This window comes from Mus musculus, chromosome 12 (genome assembly GCF_000001635.26).
Source record: "Mus musculus strain C57BL/6J chromosome 12, GRCm38.p6 C57BL/6J".
Taxonomy (NCBI): domain Eukaryota; kingdom Metazoa; phylum Chordata; class Mammalia; order Rodentia; family Muridae; genus Mus; species Mus musculus.
Window position 1 is genome coordinate 88,118,688 of NC_000078.6, and position 15,334 is coordinate 88,134,021.

At 43.0% G+C, this 15,334-nt stretch overlaps 1 protein-coding gene and 1 pseudogene across 1 annotated transcript; both read left to right on the forward strand.

Moving 5' to 3' along the window:
* Positions 1–5,978: 5,978 nt before the first annotated feature.
* Positions 5,979–6,200, forward strand: Gm5955 (predicted gene 5955). Its single transcript, XM_006516435.2, has one exon. The coding sequence runs from the start codon at positions 5,979–5,981 to the stop codon at positions 6,198–6,200; it is 222 nt and encodes a 73-aa protein (XP_006516498.1).
* Positions 7,002–9,380, forward strand: Gm8605 (predicted gene 8605; annotated as a pseudogene).

Consider the following 15,334-nt stretch of genomic DNA (forward strand, 5'->3'; position numbering starts at 1 on the left):
AAGACACGGTAGGCATTCCTTCATGCTCCTGGAACTCCGGCCCATGCCTAAGGTACCACCTCCCACAGCCCCCACAAGAGAAGCATAGTCAGTAGTCACATAAGCAATGGCTCAAGCTTCTGACCTTCAGGCTAAACTACTCCCCAGTTACCTAGGAACAGTGAAGACCATAAAAAGGGGTGCTCAGCCCGCAACTTTCTCTCTCTCTTATTTCTTCGTTCTCTCCTCTCTCTTCTCTCACTTCTCTCTCCTCTTCCCCTTCTCTTTCTCTTCTTCTCTTCTCTTCTCTTCTCTTCTCTTCTCTTCTCTTCTCTTCTCTTCTCTTCTCTTCTCTTCTCTCCTCTCCTCTCCCCTCCCCTCCCCTCCCCTCCCCTCCCCTCCCCTCCCCTCCCCTCCCCTCCTCTCCTCTCCTCTCCTCTCCTCTCCTCTCCTCTCTTTCTCTCTTCCTCCTTTCTACCTACTCTCTTTCACCTGCATTTCTATAATAAAGCTCTAAAACCATAGAGTCTCTGCTGTGCTCCTTCAAGTTCCGCTGCTCACTCTGGTCAGTGTTGGGAACTTCTTCCCTCTTCCCTCTCTCCCACAACCCTGGTGGCTTTAGCAAGGTAGCTTGTGGAGGGGGTGTCCCCAGGCAGGGATGACCCTTGACCACCCCCTGAAGAGTGGGACAGAGGAATGCCCACCCAGGGATGAGTGGATAGGGTAGATAGCAGCCCTCCCATGTCTGACTGACCAGAGAAAAGGGAAACTCTGAAGGGGCGGGGGCATCTCTTTCCTTCTGTTCTTCCCCAGTGCCCCCGGGCCCCCTTCCCCATTTTAAAAATTTTGTTCCCAACAGGTTTTGGTGGTGGTAGAGACCTGAATGTCTAACAAGGCCAGACGTTATAGAAAGCAGCAGGCAGGGAGTACATATGCAAACATCTAATTGGAAAGACAGGGTGGTCTTTAACATCATTGGCTGGTGCTGCCAGAAATATCATAAACTTCATTTCTGTTCCCCTCTGCTTAGATGATTTTTAGGCAGGGGGTGAGTTTGAAATCTGGGGGAGAAGGTTGTTGGGGGATTAACCTGGAGATGGAGGTCTTGTTGGGGGTGTAACCTGGAGATGCTGGTTTTGTTGAGGGTATAACCTAGAGACACTGGTCTTGTGGGGGATTTGCCTAGAAACTGGAGCTAGGTGTCAGGAGTACTGGAGTGTGACCTGGCACCACTGAGAGTTGGCAGATTCATTTTTTAATATTTCCCACAACAGCATTCCATTATCTTCTATGGCACTGTTATGGGCAGGTTATTGACCCAGATCACATTTTCTCTCTGGTCTGAGAGTGTGGGATCTCCTGACTCTAGCACAATCAAGGACTTGAGAGGCCCAATTTCTAGGGTTCCCCCATTGGGCTGTCTTGTTTCCCTCTGAGTTGGAGTTCATACTGTCCTTCTGTTGTCAGGCTTCTATATAAATAGCCCCACAGATATGAGCAGTAGCAAAGGCACATCAGCCATCGGTATCTCTTGTCTTTTCTCAGCTCTAATGCCTTGGTCAGAGCTGCCAGTTCAGTTTTCTGGGCTGACATTCCTGTCAAGAATGGTTCTGCCCATATGATCCCAGTGTTTGAGAACAACCACTACCCCAGCATACCTCTGTCCATCCTAAATAAAACTGTTGTCCTTGGTGAACCATTTTACCTCTCCATCCATCTGAACCCATAAATCGAGCTCAAGGTGAGGCAGCAGGGTACATGAAAGGCTTTTCTTGGGGCATTCAAGAACACAGGCTGGTAATGAGTCATTCTAGATCATCTTTAACAAGGAGGTCATTGCTTCATTGATGTGTAAACATGGTGGAGGTCAGCTTCTGCCAATTGGCCATTGGCGAATGCTGGGGCACCGAGTCCAAGTATGCATGCCATAGGTTTAGGGAGGACACCTGTGGTTGGCAGAGTAAGGCCTTAGTAGAGGCTCAATAGTCTAAAATTTTATTGGATATTTCATTTATTTACATTTAAAATGTTATCCCCTTCTCCATTTTATCCTCTCAAACCCCCCTATTACATCCCCCCTTGCCCCAATTCTATGAGGGTGCTCCTTCGTCTACACATCCCCCTCTGCCTCACTGCCCTAGCATTCCCCTACACTAGGGCATCAAGCCTTCAAAGGAACAAGGTCTCTCCTCCCATTGATGACAGATAAGGCCCCATAAGCTCCTTCAGCCCTTCCCCTAACTCTTCCATTAGGGTCCCTGTGCTCAGTCCAATGTTTGGCTGCAAGCACCTGCATCTGTACTGGTCAGGCCCTGGCGGAGCCTCTCAGGAGACAGCTCTATCAGGCTCCTGTCAGCATCAGTAAGCACTTTTTGACATCAGCAATATTGTCTGGGTTTGACGACTGCATGTGGGATGGATCCCTAAGTGGAACAGTCTCTGGATGGCCTTTCCTTCAGTCTCTGATCCACTCTTTATCCCTGTATTTATTTTAGACCAGAGCAATTCTGGGTTAAAATTTTAGAGATGGGTGGTGGATCCCCCATATCTCAATGGGAGGGCCTGCCTAACCTCTGGATATAAGTTGTCTCTTCCCTTTGTTGGGCATTTCAGCTAATGTCATCCCTGAGAGGTTCTTACTTTCCTGGAATCTGGGACTTTCTGTTGGCTACTCCCAGTTCCCCATCCCTCATTGCTACAGACCTCTGTTCAATTTCCTGAACAGAAAACCAGCATCTCATTCATCTCAGCCTAAATCTGATCCTGCCCCCTCCCGTTCTCCCTCTTCTCTTCCTCCTGAGGCCCTCCAACCCTCTACCTCCCATGATTATTTTATTTCTCCTTCTAAATAGGATTGAATCGTCCACAATCGTCCACTCTTTAGTCTTCCTTCTTCTTGCAATTCATCTGATATTTTTAGGGACTCTAAGAGGCCTTATGTTTTCATTTCGATTCTGTTGCCACTGGGAAGTCATTTATAAACTGATGAAGAGACATTATCTTCAGGTTTTAGCAGTATAGAATGTTGAATCTTTTTAATTACCAGCAAAAAAACCCTAGTCTCTTTCTCTTTTACATTTAGGGTTACAGTGGGCATAGGGAGGGGGAGTTCAAGTGGGTGTCATTCTTGGTAGCCAATAGATTTAAAGGTCAACATGCTTAGCCAATAAGAACTGTATTTTTGCTTATGTAACCTGTGCTCGTGAAATGTTTATAAAAGATTTATTCATTATATGTAAGTACACTGTAGGTGTCTTCAGATGCATCAGAGGAGGGTGTCAGATCTCTTTACAGATGGTTTGAGTTACCATTTGGTTGCTGGAATTTGAAATTCGGACCTTCAGAAGAGCAGTCAGTGCTCATAACCACTGAGCCATCTCTCGAGCCCAAACCTTTTGTTTTGCATCGATCTGTGTTTCACTCGGGGTGTCTTTAGGTACCACTGACCGAGGTTTGGGGTCTTTCAATATGGTAAACTCAGAGACCCTGTCTCCTGTAAAAATCTACAGATGTGAGTAATTTACTATGTTAAGGGAGTTGTTGATGACTCAGCTAACAAACTTTCTCTCCCAGGCCCTTAATATACATACAGTCAGTGTCTTTGATCCAGCACCATCACTTTCTTTCAGTCCTACATGCCAGTTTTTTTGGTCTATGTCTTTTTTATTTCTTTTTAATGAATGATTTGAATTCATTATTTTAACATTGTCCTCAGTAGCCTCTTTTGTCTCTCATTACCATAGAAAACAGAATGCAGTAAAAGGGTCCACTTGTTTGTTTGTTTGGTGTGGTGATTGAATTATGCTTGGAGCAGGGTGTGGTATATCTGGAAGTGTGGCCTTGTTGGATTACAGTTGCATCTCTGTGGAGGCTGGGCTTTGGGGAAATATATATATACTCAAGCTCTGCCCAGGGTGAGACATAGTAGTCTCATCTTCATGCCTTCAACTTTTGAGGGTGAGACAAGCAGTTATGTGATCTAGGAAAACCTAGTCTGTAGAATGAGTTCCAGGGCAGCCTTGAGTACACAGAAATGCCCTACCTCAGAAAGAAAGAATCATCTTTCTTACTTGTGTCTTAGTCCTCCTTCAAAGAAGATGGCACTCACCAGGTAGCTTGTTGATTCAGGTTCTGGTTATGGAATGATCTGGGAGTACATATAGTTTTCATTTTTCTACCAGGATTGTTCAAGCTCTGAAGCAGAGTTAATCTGGCCACAATAATGTCTAGGACCTCTTCTGGGCTTCCTTGGCAACAAGGATGCTCAGAAGCTGGGTTCTTTAATGAGGTGCCTTTTCCTGCCTACTTACCTCCTTCCTCACTTCTATGCCAGAAAGCAAGTCCCTCTTTACTTTGATTATGTGTGGGATTTCACAAGCTGCCTTTACATCTCTTGGGGGGGTGTAACTTGGAATTGTAAGTCCGTTAGGCTCCTCCTCTTGGAAATTCAGTTTTCTCAGAATATTTTAACAGCCTCAGAAATGAAACCAACAGATAATGATTACTAGTGTAGTACTTGCCTTGATACAGAAAAATAAGACTGAGTGGTGCTGACTATGTGTTAGAGGTAGCAAGTATCCAAGTCTACTTAAAGCACTATGATATAGATAAGTAGGACTATGAGGGGAATGGTAGGATTTGAAATGGATGCACAAGAAGAACATCAGAAGTGCAGTGTATATTGTATGTGGTAATCATAGAATGTGAAAAAGTGAAGTCTCAAAACGGCCCAGCATGGCAAATACAAAGCTTTCATTTCTATGATTTTAAATGTCATTCATAAAAACTAGCAAATATGGGCTGGACCGAGATCAGTACCACAGTCCCCCAAGCCCTTAATATCCTAAGAACATTTGGATCATGGAAATTAGGAATTGTTGCCCTGCCTTGTGTATCTATCTATCTATCTATCTATCTATCTATCTATCTATCTATCTATCTATCTATCTATGGAGGAGGGCAGAGGGTGGGTGGTAGGGGACTAGGGGAGTACTATTTTTTTTGTTGTTGTTGTTATTAGAAAGATGGACAAGAAGGGAAGAAAGTAGGTTCCTCTGCTTGTGGGCTTTCTCTAGCTGCCCTGACATCCCTTGGTGGCTTGTAACCTTAAATTGTAAGCCAAATAAGTCCCTCCTCCTTTAAATCTTTTTTTTTTTTTTTGGTTCGAGTATTTTGACAGCAGCAATGGAAGTGTAACTAGAACCAACAAATGATGCTTAATTGTGTGGTACTGGTCTTGGTACAGAAAAATTAGTGAGTTATGCTGACTAAGGGTTCCAGGTAGCAAATAATCAAGACTTCTTCAGGCACTATGATATAGATTAGTAGGACCAGGAGGGGAAAGGTTGAACTTGAAATGGATGCACACTAGGAAAACACCAGTGTGTATTGTGTGCTTATTGCTGCAATGAGGGAAAGTGTGGACACAAAACGGCCAGGCTTGGGGACTACAATGCATTCAGTTAGCTTTCATTTATGTTTTTAAATGTCCTTTATAAACCTAGCAACTATGGCTTGGAGGAATAGCTCAGTGATTCATAGCATTGGCCGCTCTTGCAGAGAAACTTTTTTTCCCAGCACCCACATGGCAGCTCCCAACCATCGGTGACTAAAATTTAGGAATCTGACACACTTTTCCAGTGTCTGGAGGCACCAGGCATGTATGTGGTACACAGACATACATCCAGACAAAGCACTCATACACATAAAGATGAAATTAGCCTACTTTTATTTAAAACTGTAAACAAACAATGAAAGTATTAGTTTGATGTTTATTTGTTTTTGTCTCATTTTGCTTTGCCTTTTAGGTTCATGAACTGTCCTAGCAAATGAATATACCCTAAAGAGGGGAGGAAGGTGATCCTTCCCAGTGGCTGCACCTCTATAAGAGGGTTTAAAAGTTCCACAGTCTTTATATATTAAAAGTTCAATTGGAGTTCAGCATTGGAGCTGCAAGTTGTTCCATCCATAAGTTTGAGGACATTGGAGCTCCAGCCATAATGATTGAGGTGGTTTGTAATGACTGTCCAGGAAAGAAAGTCCAAGTGCAGTGCACCACTGATGATACCATTGGTGACTTGAAGAAACTGATAGCCGCTCAAACTGGCACCCGCTGGAATGAGATCATTCTTAAAAAGTGGTACACGATTTATAAGGACCACGTGTCTCTGGGAGACTATGAAATCCATGATGGGATGAAGCTGGAGCTTTATTACCAGTAGAGTGGAATTCTTCCTCCTCCTTGCCCCACTCTACCCTGCCTTCCTATCCCACCCTCATTTGACACTTCTATAGATGGTCATTTTTAATAGTTCACATGAATAAAACCTTTGATGATGTCAAAAAAAAGTTCCATCCCTTTCAAATATCCAATATCTTTTAAATTCAAAGTCTCTTAACTGTGGGCTCCACTAAAATGCCTTCTTACTTCAAGAGGGAAACATATCAGGGCACAGTCACAATTAAAAGCACAATCAAACTCCAACCATCCAATGACTGCGATTCACTCAGGATCTTGTAGGTTCCTCCAAGAGCTTGGGTCACCTCTCCAGCTCTGCCCTTTGTAGCTCTGCCCTTTGATACCTCCAGTCAGCACAAAGACCTGCTGAATGTGGACCTGGCTACCTTGCAGACCCAGAGTAACTAGCTGTGTGGCCTCATCTCAAAAATCATTCACAACTTCTAGGCTCCAGGTGCCTGTCCTCCACTGCTGCTGCTGTTCTTGGTGTTCTTCTCATGTACAAACACAGCAGATGTGTGAGATCCCAACATATTTATCAAAGGGGAAGAACTAAGAGTGTTATACAATACCTTACAATACCACTGCATATATGGCTGGCTTCTGATGAAAGTCTTCACATGGGTCATATCTTGACAAACTGGATGAAGCACTTTCCATTGCTGATCAGAAGGTTGGTCTTTTAGTTTGCTGAATGTTCTTGCATCTGTGAGTCCACATCAATTTACCTCAGGCCCAGACGGACACTGACATGTGTGTGTATACTGATGGTAGAATTGTCTAGCAGCTAAAGAGGTGTGAGAAGATGAAGCCTCTGAGGCTACATAAGGAGTTCCAGGGCTTAGAGGAAGTGATGGAGAAGAATACCAGAGAAGCCCTGGGTCATCAGATGCTGAAAGTTGAGCATGGGGTGAGGGCCCAGATTCTCAACCTAAAGCTAGGAGAGTCAGAGCAGCAGGAAGTGAATCAGGAAGAGCATGAGCAAATTCAGAAGGAGGAAGGCCAGGTCAATCTGCACAGCCTGTACCCCCTGCAAGAGGAGGCCCCACAGTTCATCCAGCAGGTGGACACCTCCAGTCAGCACAAACACCTGCTGATTGTGGACCTGGCTACCTTGCAGACCCAGAGCAACTAACTGTGTGGCCTCATCTCAAGAATCATTCGCAACAACTTAGAGAGTTGGTATCCCCCAGCAGAGAACCAAGCTGAGGATGGGCTAGCCCTTTAGGAAATGTAGGATCTCCTCTTGAATTTGGAGCAGGAGATCAGCAGAATCTCTGAAATGGTGGTGGAGGAGGAGGTGGTGGTCGAAGAGGAGGAAGAGGAAGAGCAGGAGGCAGCCCAGGAGTTCAGGTGCAGCATGGGACAGGGGCTCCAGGCCAGACCTCTGTACCCAGTCCAAGCCCAGCAGAGAAAACCTGCAGGGGAAGGTACAAGATCATAAGATGAAGTTTTATCAACAACTTCAGGATGTTTCTGCCAAATGTTTGTTGGTCTTTGCTGACTTGAATATCAGTAAGAAATTACAGACCAAAAAGATAAAGATGGACTTGCAGAAGCATCCACCATCCCAGTGAGCCATATCTCCAGCATCACAGGTTCAAGGTAAAGGAGGTCTTTGACAAGATCCATAGCCTGCTCACTGGAAAGTCTGTCCAATCCTGTGGGCATTCTGTGTCTGTCACTCTTAGCCCTAAGGAACTTGATTTTGTCCAGTAGAAACTGGCAGAGAAATTTGTGAAACAAGGGGAGGAGGAAGTGGGCTCTCACCATGAAGCAGCATTCTCCATTGCAGTGGTGGCATCTGGTATCTGGATGCTCCACCCCTGTTACACCCACTCCAGTAGTGACTTGCATGACAGTCCTAGAAACCTGGACACAGTCCCGAGGTGAAAAGTTCATGGAAACATAGTTTCCTGGAACTGTGGCATCCCATATAACGAATGCTCCAAACTTGTCCTTGCGAATGGATCTGTGTGCTCTCTTTCAGGATTGCTATATTATAGGTGTCTCCAAGCAATGACTTGCCAAATACCTAAGCAAAATCAAACTTTGCTTCCTGGCCTTCACCAATGCCCTAGGTAGTCCTTGAGCTGACCCTGGGCTTGCAATTCAGTAAGAATATTACCTATTCAGTAACATTCAAAATTGCCTCTAGTATTCTAAGAGAGATAGTGAGAGAAATCAGGCATTACTATCTACTACATAGAGTTAGAAATCTCAGGGCAAGCTTAGCAACGTAAGTTTAGAATTCTTATTGTAGTACGTATGCCAGACTACATTACTTATTAGTAGAAAGTCTCCCCACACAATCTCTTAGAATAAAAGCTGAGTCACTCCCATATACAGGAATTTACAATGGTTTAGCAAGTAGTAGTAGGCTGTGGTTTGAGGAGGAACTAGAGTATTGCATTATTCATGAGAAGGTTAGCTAGAGTGGAACTCCCTAATTAGAACTATGGCTTGGATATGAAAGCCCTTGGCCTGGGAGTGTAAAGACCTCACACCTGGCTTCTAAGAATATAGCTGACCTTAGATAGAGCTGACTTTGTCTCAGTTGTTTTATTGCCCAGTTTCAGACAGCCTTTAAGTTTGCATTCCTCTGTTTCGTGTAAGAGTAATTAAGCATCTGGTACCCTCATTGTACCTTGCCAATGTGTCACCTAACTTCCCTATTTTCTTCTGTATTAAAAGTTTGATGCCTGATTTGACAAATTACATCCAGATACACACTCTCTCTGTGCCTGTCATCTGCACCAACTCCTTGCTTGCCTTTAACCACCGGAACCCGAGTTTGCCTGTGGATTGAGGACCCAAGTGATATCTGTCTGCAGCACACACCAAACTGGGAGACCTCATTTTTGCTCATCTTCACAAGAAATGTCCATACTCTGTTCCTTTCTACCCAGGTGTCAAGGAAGGGATGACTCTGGAGGATTCTCAAAGGATACTTGTCTACCAAGTGATGGATTCTAAGGTTGAGCAACAGGACAACTTTCTAAAACTCATGTCTGGGGTGATCCATTTGTATGCCACCATCATCCAACTACAGTGGCCCTATGGAATCCAGAAGGAGGCTCACAATCATGGCTTGTATCATGGCTGGCATTGGTTGGCACAGATCTTAAACATGGATCCTCTATCAGATGTGAAAGCTTGAACAATCCCCGTAGAAAAAAATGCAAAATATTTGTACTCCAAGACCATTCCATAACCAGAACCTGAATCAACAACATACCTGGTGAGTACCATCTTCTTTGAAGGAGGAATAAGACACAAGTAAGAAAGATGATTATTTCTTTCTGAGATAGGGCTTTTCTGTGTACTCCAGGCTGCCCTGGAACTCTTTCTACAGACTAGGACTTTCTATATCAGATAACTGCTTGCCTCCCTCTCCCAAGTCAATGGCAGCAAAATGAGACTACTGTGTCTCACCCTTGTCAGAGCCTGAGTATACATATATTTCCCCAAAGCCCTGCCTCCAAAGTGATGCATGTTTAATCCAACAAGACCACATCTTCTGATATTACCACATCCTGCTCCAAGGATAAGTCAATCACCAAACCAAACAAAAGGAAACTTTTTACTGCATTCTGGTTTTCTATGGTACAATGTTAAAATAATGAATGTGAGAAATCAGGAAGGCATAGACCAAAACCTAGGGTGTAGGATTATAAGAAAGTGATGGGGCTGGATAGAAGATCACTAACTGCTCTCCCAAAGGTCCAGAGTTCAAATCTCAGACATCACATGGAGGATCACAACCACAAATAAAGGTATCTGACAACCTATTCTGGCACCTGAGGACAACTACGTCTGACTGGAGCTAGCAGGGCCAAGCCAGATCTATCAGAGGTCCTGAATTCATATTACCAGCAACCACATCATGGTTCATAACCATCCGTACAACTACAGTGTACTCATATACGTTAAATAAATAAATTGATCTTTTTAAAAAAAAGAATGGATATCTGTTCTTCATTCAAGTCTCATTTTCCACAAAGACTTATCATATGTCATGCTTGTACTATGATGATCCTTGTGCTATGGTTATGTAGAGAACAGCAATTATACTAGAACACAATTAAGAGAGTAGTTTTGTAAAACTGATTGAGTGTCACAGTGAGTAAAGGCTCTTCTGCCATGCTTGACTACCTTAAGTACTGTCTCAGAGAAATGGAATCACTACAGGTTGTTCTCTGACATTCACAAAGCTGTTGTTGTTTTATTCAAATACACAAACATGTTTCCCATACACTCATGTACTAAATGTAACAAAATGTAGTTTACAATTTTATTATATATATAAAGGTGCTTTGTCTTCTAGTATATCTGTAACAACATGTATCCCTGGTATCAAGGAGGCAAAAGAGGGCATTGGACCCACTGGGTACTAGAGTAGCAGATATTTGAGATACCATGTGTGTGTCAGGAATTAGTGCTCTTAAGTGGTCTCTTCAACCTAATGAAATTTATTTTTAAATGACTTACCCCAGGCAATGATTTCGTTTAGTTATTTGGGGTGTGGGTTTGGTTCTATTTTGTTGGATTTTCATTTGTTTCCCTATGTTATCTGGTTCTGGAACATAGCAAGTTACCTAAGTTGTCTATGTTTCAGCCCCCTACACCCAAAATTTGCAGTAAAATACAAATAAACAACAACAAAAAAAATTAGAAGACCTAACTTCTCTCTAGCTCATCTTTAAACTCTGGAAACTTGAAGTTATTAGAAAGTTAAAGTGAGATGACAAGGGCTGAGGAGGATGTTGCTTACTCCATATAGTACTTATTGCTCATGCAGGAAGTCATCTGTCAAAGTCATCTCATAATGAGGAACACAAATACACATATAAAACCTTTGCTGTCTATGGAGCAGAAATAAGAAACAACCAGAAAGTGGTATTCATGAAAAGGAACTCTCTATGACACCCAAAACACAATTCCAGTCATTTCTCTCTATTAGGTAGAAAGGAGAAACAACTAAAAGTGGTGCACACACACAAGAAAAGAACCAGATTGGTGGCCATCTCTCGGCTCCCCTGAGACCACACCCACCTCAGACAAGGACTCAGGACATCTCCTGGCCCCAATGTAGCCATGGATAGCTCTAACTGCAACTGGCCACAGATACAAAATCAAGGCCTTGTTCCTACACAGGTGGATGCCTCAACTTCCTGAGCCATGCCCAATTAAACTGAAACTCAGAATGTCTCTTGGCAAAACTCTCACCATAGATGGAGAACCCAAAGTATTCCATGGCAAAACCAAATTCACACAATATTTTTCCACGAATCCAGCCCTTCAAAGGATAATAAAGGGAAAACTCCCAACACAAGGAGGGAACTTACTCCCTAGAAAACAGCAAGAAAGTAATCCTTCAACAAACCTAAAAGAAGATAGCCACAAGAACAGAATCCCATTTCTAACAACAAAAACAACCGGAAGCAACAATTACTTTTTCTTTATATCTCTGAACTTTAATGGACTCAATTCTCCAATGAAAAGACATAGATTAACAATGGCTACATAAACAGGACCCAACATTTTGCTGCATACAGGAAACCCACTTCAGGGAAAAAGACAGACACTACTTCAGAGTAAAAGGCTGGAAAACAACTTTCCAAGCAAATGGTCTGAAGAAACAAGCTGGATTAGCCTTTCTTTGTTTTTTTTTTTTTTTTTTTTTTCCATCAATAAGAACTTTACTTATCTTAAAAAAATACAAATGCTGGCATTGTCCAGAAAATTTTAACTGGTTTATTTATAATTGTTATAAAGTTGAACTGTTGAAATGTGTTCACTGAAACATTTTGCTTGCATTAATGCTTTACATCTTGCATTTATATTAAAAATTCACACACAAATGAACGTAAAGAAACGCCAATACCTGATTCTGTCCCCTATGTTTCCACGCATAATCAGATACTTAGGTACCTTTGACCCCATGGAAAAAATATCTAACATTCAGAACTACTGATAACAGGAAGAAGAGGAAAAAAAATTTTCTGAGAATGAAATGTTTCCCCTCATAGTGGACTCTTAAGCATGTTCTCCGTGTATTCGGTGTGCTAGCTGGATATCTTTTGGCATAATTGTGACATGTTTGGCATGGATAGCACACAGATTGGTATCTTCAAAAAGGCCAACCAGATAGGCCTCACTTGCCTCCTGCAAAGCACCAATAGCTGCATTCTGGAAGCGCAGATCTGTTTTGAAGTCCTGAGCAATTTCTCACACCAGATGCTGAAATGGGAGCTTGTGGATCAGAAGTTCAGTGGATTTCCGATAGCGTCTGATTTCACGGAGTACCACAGTACTAGGCCTGTAATGATGTTTCTTCACCCCTCTAGTAGAGGGTGCACTCTTGCTAGCAGCTTTTGTAGCCGGTTGTTTCTTCGGTGCTTTAACACCTGTGGATTTACTGGCAGTCTGCTTTGTACGAGCCATGGTATGGACACCTCGTTACTTACCTTCCTTCTCCTTCAGCTGGAGCTCAGCAAGCGAGAGGCGGTTCTGGCATTTGAGAGCATTGGCCGTGCAGTGAAGGCTGCAAACACCTGGAGTAGCCATCTAATATCAAATAAAATTGATTTCCAACCCAAAGTTATCAAAAAAGACAAGGAGGGGCACTTCATACTCATCAAAGGTAAAATCTTCCAAGAGGAACTCTCAATTCTGAATATCTATGCTTCAAATGCAAGGGCATACACATTCATTAAAGAAACATTAGTAAAGCTCAAAGCACGCATTGCAAAGACCAAAGTGTGGATACTTTCTTCCTTCTTAGAATGAGAAACAAAATACACATGGAAGGAGTTACGGAGACAAAGTTTGGAGCTGGGATTGAAAAAAGGACCATCAAGAGACTGCCCCACCCGGGGATCCATCCCATAAACAACCACCAAACCCAGACACTATTGCATATGCCAGCAAGATTTTGCTGACAGGGTCCTGATATAGCTGTCTCCTGAGAGGCTCTGCCAATGCCTGACAAATACAGAAGTGGATGCTCACAGTCATCTATTGGAAGGAACACAGGGCCCCCAATGAAGGAGCTAGAGAAAGTACCCAAGGACCTAAAGGGGTCTGCAACCCTATAGGAGGATCAACAATTCGAACTAACCAGTACCCCCCAGAGCTTGTGTCTCTAGTTGCATATGTAGCAGAGGATGGCCTAGTCAGCCTTCAATTGGAGGAGAAGCCCTTGGTCTTGCGAAGATTATATGCCCCAGTACAGGGGAATGCCAGGGCCAAGAATTGGGAGTGGGTGGGTTGGGGAACAGGGCATGGGGAGGGTATAGAGGACTTTTGGGATAGCGCTTGAAAGGTAAATGAAGAAAATATTTAATAATAATAAAAAGAGTTGTCCTGGTCATAGTGTCTCTTTACAGCAATAGAATCCATAGCTAAGACAGACTGTAAAAGAGTGGCCTCAGATATCAGAAGGCTGCCTTCTGAGCCACAAAATACTAGGTAGTAATGAAGATTATCAAAGTAAATGGCAGGGCTCAGAGCAAGGGGTTAATTGCCAGTGTTCGAAAGGAATAATGAAATCTGGGAAGGAATGGGGTTGTTCCAAAGGAATAATGAAATCTGGGAAGGAATAGGGTCTGGAGTTCCCACAGAATTTTAAATAGGAAATATCAGTGTTAGCAAGGAAGCAGCCAGCCAATAGCAATGCTTTTCTTCTATTTCCTCACACACACACACACACAAAACCAGCTCAGTCCAAAGGGGCTACAGGATCAAATCTCAAAGCCATGGATAATCAAAACTTGATATTTGACATTTCAGAATACTTTTGGCTAACTTAATAATAAAAACTTGTGTAATGCTTTGTACGTATCTTAGTTAGGGTTATACTGCCTTGAACAGATATCAGGACCAAGTCAACACTTACAAAGATGACATTTAATTGGGGCTGGCTCATAGGTTCAGCAGTTCAGTCCATTATCATCAAGGCAGGAGAATGGCAGTGTCCAAGAAGAAATGGGGCTAGAGGAGCTGAGAGTTCTACATCTTGTTCTGAATGCAGTTAGCAGAAGACTCACTTTCAGGCAGTTAGGATGAGGGTATTAAAGCCAAAGCTCACAGTGACACACCTATTCCAACAAGGCTACAATGCCTAAAAGTGCCACTACCTATTGACCATGGCCATATCTAATCATAGCATAATAAAAAAGTACATTTACTATAACTTCCTAAGCCAACATAGCCTATAGCAGTCTTAACAATGTTAAAAGTCCAAAGTTCAAGGTCTCTTCTCAGTTTCATCCAATCACATAACTGTAATCCTCAAAGCAAGACAGGAAATAAGCTGGGCAAACTCAAAACTCTGCATCTCCATGTCTAATGTCAAAGCTGTGCTCATATCTACTCCTGTATTGGCTTTATTGACTGCATCAAACTTCTTTCCCCTGGGCTCGTTCTACACCCTGTTAGCAGTTTTCCTAAGCAGATACCCCATGGCTCTGGCATCATGAACATCTTAGGGTCTCCAATGCAATTTCAATGTTATACCTTGTTATGACTGAGATCCACACATGATCTTCTGGGCAACTCCAAAGGCCTGGCATCACTTCACCAGCTCTGCCTGTTATAGCATCCTAAGATCAGGTTGATTCACTCCATCACTGCTGCTGTTAATGGTGATCATCCCATAGTAATGTCATCTCCAATACACTGGGGTCTTCAGCAGCAACAAGGCTTCACAAATAGTCTCTCATAAGCTTTAGTCAAGGTGCCAAGTCTCAAATCCTTTGCATTACCCCATAAGTCCTGAGGCATCAACTGTAACTGAGGATGCACTTTCACCAATGTCCTTCCCTGATCTCACACAATCCCAAGGCTCAGCTGCTCTTCATGATCTCAAAACCAGTATCACCTGGGTGACTCTTGCTCATTACCAAGTACAGCTGCATTACAAGGTAAAACATTGCCTATCTCTGGAACACAGCTTCTTTGTGCACTCAGAGTATACATCCCAGAAGATTTTGAGATACCAAATCTTTTAAGTTCAGACTTCATTTTAAAGAACCTGACGTAAGTTTGAAGTCAGGTAAACTAACAGGCTGTTACCTAGCATTAGTTTCCAAGTTGCTCCCTGTCTTAGTCAGA

Coding starts and splice junctions, on each gene's coding strand:
- Gm5955 (XM_006516435.2), top strand. CDS start 5,979: ATGATTGAGGTGGTTTGTAATGACTGTCCAGGAAAGAAAGTCCAAGTG.